This window comes from Ochlerotatus camptorhynchus, unplaced genomic scaffold, assembly GCF_037179485.1.
Source record: "Ochlerotatus camptorhynchus isolate MF236.1 unplaced genomic scaffold, CSIRO-AGI_Acam_v1.1 ptg000038l, whole genome shotgun sequence".
Taxonomy (NCBI): Eukaryota; Metazoa; Arthropoda; class Insecta; order Diptera; family Culicidae; genus Ochlerotatus; species Ochlerotatus camptorhynchus.
In genome coordinates, this window is record NW_027040529.1 from 2688658 (window position 1) to 2698088 (window position 9431).

General features: G+C 41.3%; 1 protein-coding gene across 1 annotated transcript; it reads right to left on the reverse strand.

Moving 5' to 3' along the window:
- Nucleotides 1–4064: 4064 nt before the first annotated feature.
- On the reverse strand, nucleotides 4065–8869 carry mtRNApol (mitochondrial RNA polymerase). The gene is made up of 6 exons (XM_065234577.1): nucleotides 8581–8869; nucleotides 8231–8362; nucleotides 6965–8160; nucleotides 4662–6899; nucleotides 4518–4609; nucleotides 4065–4450 (listed from the first exon to the last, which is right to left on the reverse strand). Exons 1-6 carry the CDS (start codon nucleotides 8750–8752, stop codon nucleotides 4321–4323), a joined length of 3960 nt encoding a protein of 1319 aa, XP_065090649.1. The 5' UTR covers nucleotides 8753–8869; the 3' UTR covers nucleotides 4065–4320.
- Between the last annotated feature and the right edge of the window lie 562 nt (nucleotides 8870–9431).

Consider the following 9431-nt stretch of genomic DNA (forward strand, 5'->3'; position numbering starts at 1 on the left):
ATGATAGTTATTTAAGGTTAACCGTTGTATGCATTTCTTTTATTTTTAAATAAATCTCATCATTTTACTCCATAGTTTTTCAATACCAAATAATCATATGTGTCACGAAAAGGTACAAATAGGATAAGGTGTTACAAGTTGATTAGTACAGTTTTTAATTTATTTGTTTGTAAATAGTAACAGAACTGAGAATGATAGCTCAAATTTTCCTTAAAAAAGTGTTAATGTGATTACGACGTTATCGAGGTATCATCCAATTAATTAAAAGATTAATTTTACCATTTGGGCAATCGTTTGGAGCTTGTAATATGTTAACGATGTATTATTTGGATACCAGACTATAATTTTTGATTAATTTCTTATACGTATTAAAAATTGGAGCAGTGGGACAGATATGCGTGAATTTTTGCAATGGGACAAAACGACTTTACATTTTTTTTTTTAAATTTTTCTAGAACAAATTACATGTTTGAATATAATATTTCAAAAATATGTATTGATTTATCTCGTTAAGCATCATAATCCCAAAAAAAGTCGAATTATGGGACAGTTATGCTTCCACCGGCAGTGCAGTCATTCTTGTAAATCTCTAAGCCACGTCTCTCCCGATTGAAAAGTGCTACTTCCGCGTCATAACACCGTGCACTACTCGATTGTGCTGTACGCTAGTAGCACCTGAGCTGTCCAACTACTCTCTCCATACATAAATTCAGCAATCGACTAAATTTTCAATAGCGACCAAAAATATACATTAGTACCGTCCCAATGACGCGTTCATTTAGGGTTGGTTGGAAATGCTATCTAACATGAAGCTTTAGTGTGATAATTTATTAGCTAGAGAATGATCTTAGAAGAGGGTAGGTGGATAAATCCGTTAGAGTACGGCGGTTTGAAAATTGAATAGAAGTTGAAAATGAGCGAAGGGCCATTAATGCGATAGTACAAAGTCAAACGCACACCTTTTGCCTAACCCGTACGATGTACGCGGAGATTTGAAGTATGTCTTCAAATCTACAGGCAAAAAGTATGCGCCCGCCTTTGCTCATTACTGTCTGCGGCTGTGGAATAGTTCTGAACTTACTTGTGGAAGCGAGTTTCTGCTGTATTGATGCCAGAATGTGTACAGTTTTCGACATCTACTTGCCGTATCACGAATATTAGTTTGCGGTGCTCGATCTTCTCGTTCACTAACAAGTAAAGTTTCGTACGCTGCGCTGAAGTAATCTGTATCGATGCAATGTTTCGCCATGGCCACGCACGGTCATTTGTTGGACTGTTACGTTCCACCCTTGGCAGCTCGGTTTGCTAGACGAAGTGCGCTTGTGGATTTGATCGGCGGAGGGGTTATGTTGCATTTGGTGGAGAATTTGAGAAGTTTGATAGGATTTGTCTAAGGATGGGAAGATCTATTGAGATGATTGGGCAGGGATTATCGTGGAAAAGAAGGGATCTATAAAAAGGAAGGGATTCTCTCTTGTAGGTGTCGGTTGATTGCGATTGACTTACATTTCAGCGCTAGTAATTGTAGCTCCAGGCCTCCCTGCTCACTGCTGCGCGCCACACTTTATTAGATATTTTCACCGGAGTTTTATAGATCGTTTGTGTGTTTTTAAGGAGTAGGTTTGTTTTATGGATCCTTTTATCACTTCTAATTTAAAAGGTGTATTCTCAGGGCTACCGTACATTTAGATGAACTTCGAATATGTTTATATCACAGAGAAAAAAGACACAACACTCAGAAGTTGTTCATCGAACAAGCATTTAACGATCAATTTAAAAGTATCTCAGTCAGACACCTGTGGCGCGCATAGTCAATTCCCTTTCGTTTGACGTTTACACACTACCGCCATCTGTTCAGCGTACTACCCACCACAGATGAGAAATATTCAATGTGTTATGTCTGTTTGTCTCTGTTTATATTATGTTAGGACTTATAATTCGGGATTCTACATATTAAAAAGTTATGGACTTTTTTAAGATATGGGTTTTTCTTATATTATCGAACATATTTGGGCCGAAAGAATCAATGAAATTTCGGCCGCAGGAAGACCCTAATAAAAAACATAAACGAATGATAAGTAAAATAATTGAACTATTCCACAAATGGTTTAGATGATACCCCGAACACGGCGTTAAGCAAAATATCAATTCAAATATTATTAGCGGAGTTTATGGTAATCTAAACGAAAAAAAAAAATGAAACAATTCAAGGTGGTTAATTTTTCCGGAAAATTATAGTTGAAGTTTTCGGATTTTCCCGGAATTCATAACTCATGATCCAAGCATCGTGTGTAGTGTATAGTGAAATGATAAGAAAATTATCTCAGCAATCCATAAACAATATAATCTGAAAAATGTTTTTTAATGAAATTTGGAAGAAAATTGCAAGTACAATAAGTTAAGTTAAGTTAAGTTTTCTGTATTAGGAAGGCTTCCAGCCTGGGGCTGGTACGCCTCCTGTGCAAGTAAAATAAGGAAAAACCTGACAATGTTTTATCCTGATTTTCCTCACTGAAAGTTTTTCCAATTATTTTTTTATGCTTCATTCTCAAATAATACTCCAAACCGGTCTTCAAAAAATCTTGGATACATTTTTGTCGGATCATGATCAATCCCATGCATAGTTTTTCTAGTAATTCTTGATTTCTAACGATTAATCATTGGTTCAATCTCAGCTGTCCGTTGCTATCGTTGCTATAGAGATTTTTACGTCCGGTTGTATTGGTGCGATAAGTGAGCTTTTTAGCTGTCAGGTCAACTTCGAAACGTCTCATGGATCACCTTATTAAAAGAAATACAAACACCAATGGTAGCAACTCTACACACCTTAATTCGTGCCGACAGCTCTGCCAAGCACTGTGCCGAACGTGCCTATCAAGGACAATCAAAGTTTGCCTATCAAGGTGTCAGTATTCTACGAGTTTGGCAACCCTGAAGAGGTTGTAACAAGTAACAAGTAAGTAACGGCGCCAGTGGTGTAGTGGTAAGCGTGATTACCTCTCACCCCAGCAGGCCTGGGTTCAATCCCAGTCGGCGCCGCTGGGATGTTCTGAGGCATAACATCTCTGATCACGCCTTCCTTCGGATGGGAAGTAAAGCCGTTGGTCCCCGGTTCATGAGTTGATGGGTCGATAGGTAGGGTCCAGGTGTGGGAGCTGCCTTCCTGGCACGTCGGTAGCATTGGTGCTCAGCACGGAAAACAAGATCGACGGAAAAAACAAACCAAAAGGAAAAAACTGCCCAAGTAACATTGAAAGTTTTATCGAAGTTTTAAAGCATTCTACAAGTATAAATCATGGTGTAAACCCTCACAAACCAAAATTGCTACTTGGGTGGAAGCCATCAAAGCCTCAAGCAAATACAACCCGTCCACTAGATTCTGGCTCGATGTCCCTTTGAATTGTTGATTCAATGATTGATGATGAATGAAACTCATAGTAAACCCAGAGCTCGAACGGGCGATAGTTCAATCTTACCCTAAGAGCAACATCGTCGAACCAGGTTTATATCATCTGATCGACTCAAAAGTGCGTGTCCTCTAAGATGTCACCAAAGCCTATCGTATAGCTGATTATCATGCCTTCTACCACCTCCTAATTACACACCACCAACCGTTCAAGCCTGCCAAGCTACGATCTGATGCAGCTGTAAATGAAAACTATCAAACATCTCCCCATGAAGACCTGTTATGCTTCGAAAATAGGATTCTCGGTCTCCGCAGGCTTCAGCGGAAGAACTTTTCCGGCGCCGAACTCGAGATGTTTTCGCCCAATCCACTCAGCTCCAGCTGTGGTTATCCCTTCGAAGTCCATTCCAATTGAGACTAATGAGTGGCAAATATCTGAGGAAAAACGCAGGGGAAATGGTAAAAATTTCAACCCCGAAGATCCTTGGGATTCTAATCTGATCCTTCGTTGTACGCTTCGGGATTGGATACCCACGACAAGTTCAAAAATAAGATGCTGACGTTGAACGTTATGCGTCCACCGGCAGAGTACACATTATATACGAATGAGAATGACGGACATTTCTTTTAGCTCTACCACCAAACGATGCCATCGATACGATGCATACAACACTTTATTCTGTATCAGTCCTGCTTGCTACCACATAAAGCCTTATGTAAATGATTAGGGCGGCGAGTTAAAAAAAATGAGCGATAAACAATCGCTACAATCACAATGGTTCAACTTACCAACTGTTCGGAGGCCAAGTAAAAAACACTTGGCGAGTTTCGATCGAATGCACAAATCACAACTGACTAGACTCTAACCTTACCCCTATATATCCCTAGTAAGATTTTTTTTGCATTATGCACCTTTAGCTGAAGAAGTACACCGACTTCAACACTTGCCGCAGATCGAAGTCTCCCTTGTCCGGATATTGGTGCAGTATGCGGTTCAGTTTACGTTTAGTCAGATCTATCACCGATCCATCATTGGTGATTTCACTGGAATTGTAGGGAGATCCAGTTTGAGCTTGGCTGAATAAAATACCTAATTTTTTTTCAAACTTACCTTTCATTGTAGCTATACTTTTGTGCCAGAAAATTGGAAAGATCTTCGAGAATCGGTTCCGAATGCAGGGCGACAAACTGTTCACGGCATATCTGTGAAAATGTTTAGTTAGATATTGTCATTAAACCGATTGACTAAACTTACCTTATTCATCGTGGGCACCGTGCAGGCATGAGTCCAGTAGCAATCATGCACAGAAATGAATGTTAATCCGGCCCGTTCACAGAACAGCGAGGTCAACATCATGTGGCTCGAGTCCAGCGAGTGCACAAAGTTGGGCGGGAATGCATTTTTCTGCTTCATGATGTTGGGCTTTTCGTACGAGTCCATCGAAAAGTGTTCAGGAAAATGAACCGTTTTAGACGAAATTGGTCTATCGGAGCGATTGTAGGGTTGAACTACCGGTAGTCCAAGAGGGGTGATCCATTCGACGTTCTGGCCGCAAACGGCCGAAATGAGCCGCGCACAATCGGTAAACCAATCTTGTATTTCCTTCGCCGAGGTGAACATTTCACTCAGGGCATTGAAGGTTTTCACTGTTAGGTAGCTGGAAGCAGGCCAGACCCATTCCTCTGGAAACTCGTCGATGTATTCAAGTTGACGAGCGATTTGTTTTCGGGCGCCGTAACGGGTTACACCGTAAACAGTGGTCATCACAGTTTGTTTGATGACTTTTCGTGTGATGAAGCCTTCGAGGATTTTAGCAACCTTGACGTTGTTTTCAGTATCCTTGGCGCGGCTTTCCTCCACCAGGGCCACTACCGCACTATAAACGTCTTGGGGTACATGAGAAGGTGCGAGGTTCACACTAACCGCTCCTGCTGTATCACGACCAAGGGCTGCATAGTGTTGGAGGCCGTTACAGGACCCATCTTGATGGATTGGGAAACCGCTCATAAATTTGGCCGGATCAGGGCAACGATGAACTTTGGCGATTTCTATACAACAAGCTAACGTCTGCCATGGTTCGTCGGACGAACTCCACCACATTCTTCCAGTCAAAGGACGATCTGCAGAGTCCAAAATATCGTCCATTATTTCGTCTGCATATTTTAACCGGTCTTCAACTGAATCTCGTTTCTTCAATCCGGTTAAATTGATACAGTGTAGCTTAAGCCAATTGAAACCATCAGGTCCAAGAGGTTTCTTTTGGTGGAAGACCATCAAACAGCGGGCTAGATCGTGTCCCAAGTGATTCAAGTGTGGTGGAATGGGATAAACTCGACCACGGAAGTCGATGTTCTGTGGAAGCCAGAATACCTTATCACGAAAGTGGTTTGCCAACGAAAGCCTATACAAAGCGTCGCACCATAAACTATACATGTCGCCCTGTTTCCGGCGATGAGTCATCTTTTTTCGTATCATATTGAACCGATCAAAGCCGGTCATTTTGTCTCGAGGTATTGCATCTACAATCGGAGGTAGTGAACTGGGTGGCTCTGGAACGTCGAGCTTTGCATTACCACCCTTGTTAAACACCTCCAGCACTATATCCAGGACTTCTCCGTTGATTTTCCAAGGGATACTTGCAAGCTGATTGAGTGCATCCAGAGTTGGGTACATATCCTGGGGATTGGCCTCACTGATTCGTTCGGACTGTTGGTGAGCTTGTTGAGGCAATCGAATGAGATCTGATTTTGCCAAAACATATCCGCCATTCACCGGTGTACTCCAAGGCTGGGGAGGACACACCATCGGTACTAAATTAATATCGAACTTGAGGTTATCTTGCTGGGACTTTCGATGAAGCTTAATCATAACTGGGTGTGGTTTTATTTGTTCCTTAGCTAATTTCGCCTCATACCTGAACAGCGAGTAAAAGGCAGGAACCAGTTTTACCTGTCGGTTCCCTCGGGAGGTAGCATTTACATTGATCTTAAGATCGTTCTTAAGGATATTATACAAGAATTTTCCCACTCCATTAACCGCAGCTTTCGGCCAAGTAACACTCTGGATATCTAGGCTGGGACCTTCGTGTCTGTTTTCATGCACCAACCTTTGCCATAGTTGTCTCGAGTTGTCACTGCAATTCCCTTCCGCAAGGGCGTCGCAGTACAAACTATAAATTTCACACGTCTTATCCAGCACTCCACTTCGGCGTTTCTGTTCGACGTGATACCGAGCTTCCACCTTTCGACCCAGTTCTCTGTGTAGTTGGGAAACTATGATGCTGAATGTGTCCGATCCCTCGATTAACATCTGTGCTTCGTCGAGCATGATTTCCGTGTATTGCTGAACGCTGAGGGCTTTCAGGTAGGGGAACAGATTTATGGCTCGGCTCGATTTGGATTCTGTCACTGCTTTCAGAGTGTTTACGTCGCGGTGAAACGCCATCGTGATTTGTTTGGCCCAAACTTTTCGAAGCTCCTCCAGTTCTTTGCGCTAGAATGTCCAAAAGAACAGTAAGTTTCAGTCGAACCGATTTCATCAATTACCATCATACTCACATATTGCTTAACCGTTTCGTTCAGTTCGGGAAATTCTTGTATGCTTTTCACCGTGAGATATCCCTTCAATTCGAGTTCTACTTGCGATTTACTAAACTGTTCCAGTTGATCCCGAGTGAATCCTGCTTTTGGGATCATAATTTCTGAACCGGTCACTTTTGCATCACCTTCGCTGAGTTTCTGTGCATCGATTGGTTTAACGGTCTCATTCAGCACATTCAGTAAATGGTTGCTGTAAAGTAACGGCGGAGCAGTATATTTCGGACTATAACCTGCGTTCAGCTCACTGAACAAACTAAGCACAGTTTCTCGCTGGTCACGTATAAACTTACTGCGATCCAACACTATGTCCATAGTGTATCCTTTGGCTTCCATTTCTAGGAGGTAGGCATGTGCATCGTCTTTCACTTCTTCGGTCGTTTCTAACCGACCAAGGCACTCGAAAATGGCAGCATAGGTCTGTGGGTTCGGTTCAATGTTGTCCTCCTTCAAAATTTTCATGATGTCCTTGATTTTCAAAATGTTACCATTCTCGGCATAACCATGTAAAAGGATGTTGTAGATTTCTACATCTAAAACTTTTCGTTTCCGCTTGTGCCTGTAGTTCAGCACGGTTGCATAGGCACGATTAATCATCCCGCTAGTGAGGCAGATATCCAAATAGGCATGCAGCGTAACGTGGAAGCTTTTCTGTCGTGCCAACGTTTCCAGTTCGGAGCTTTTGTAATACTTCGAAGAGAACTTTTTGCCTTTTTCTGGTGCTTGTTTATCTTTCTTTGACTTACGTCTCTGTTTCTGAACAGGGGGAATTTCAATGATCCCTTCTTCTACTAAACCCTCGTTCGGTTCAAGAAATTCCTCTTCAATGGCATCCTCCACGGCTATTGCTCCACCCGAATGACGCCTCTCGTGAAGTTCTTTGAGCGTGCGATAGCTTTCAAGAATTTCTGCCAATGTTGCATTGGGTAATTCTGTCTCCTTCATATCTTTGCCGATGTAGATTACGGGAGTTTCTACAAAATTTAATTCGGATGCTTCTGGAGTGTTCTGCAAGCTACTCCTCTGACCGACAGAGGATTCCCCCACTGAAGACGGGCACTGTTTGCGAGAAATTTGTGAATTGATAAAATCCGACAGCTTCTTAGCTTTCAATTGCTGAATCGAAGCTTTGGTCTGCTTGGTTGATGTGTCAGTAACTGAAATTCAATATGAATTATTCATTTACATCATATTCATCTCTTCGAAAAGTTAAACCAGAAAATTTACCTTTCAACAATTCTGTAAATTTTTTGCCAGTACTTTTCTTCCGTTTTTTCTTTTCTGCAAGCTCCAGCACTTCGAGTGTTGGAGTAGTCGAGTGAACACGTTTGATTATGTCGAATTTGATTGTGGAAACATCTGAAACATAAAAAAATCAGTATGATCAATGTTTGTTTACATAGCTGCGGTTTGGTTTGTTTTGATTGCATCACAAACAAAACATAACCTCCCAAGATAGGAAGCGGCTAGGGAATACAGAATTTAAATAATACGCAATACCCGTCGAATCTTTAAAAGTCGCATCCAGATCAAAAATAGCTGCGTGTCAAGCGACAATGAATTTCGATTTAACTCACCATTTCTCAGCAGTGTGATCTCTTCGGGCACAGCTCCACCCTGCTGGTTACATAAATGGGTAAAATTCTCGAAGCATATCAGCTCCGGATTGAGCCGCACAACACTAGTCTTATTGGATAATATTTTGTTCTTATTCTTAGATAGGCTTCTTAAGCTAAGCATTCGATACATTTTGGTAGCACTTTTACTGAAATATTAACGAAAATCTTCGGGTAATGCGTAAATTATCTGCACGAGCACGATCGTGAGCACATTTTGATATGAAAACGGGAATCGCGAGAGGGAAGCACGGTTGGTTTGACAGTAGTGTGACAGTAAACTATACTGTTTATTTGTTGGTATCGTTATGTGCGTGATTTGTTTTGATTAGCAAGGGGTGAACTATATGAAAAATGGTTAGAAATAGAAATTGGTTAGAATTTTGGTTCGAATATCACGGCAAATTTCAAAAAAAATTTCTTCACGCTATTTCAAAACTGCCTAAATTTGGGTAGAATACACCCAGATCGTGAAAACTGAACCTACCCAAAAATGGGTAAACTATGTTGAGAGAGACAAGTTCAAAAATGAACATGTCGATGTTGTCCATTTGTCAACTTGTCACTCCCAACATTGTTTACCCTTTTTGGGTAGGTAGCGTGTACATAGTCACTCATACACAGAAAAAAAAGTTGTACAGAGGTAATTTCGCTGGTTGTGTATACTCATAAAATTCGACACATTTTTATTGGCAAATTTCCATGTAAAATCCTACATGATTATCACACTAATAAAAATTCAATGATTATTTGTATGCAAAAATTTTCACACGTGCACACGTCACCCTCATGTGTCTCACACTTAATTTTGC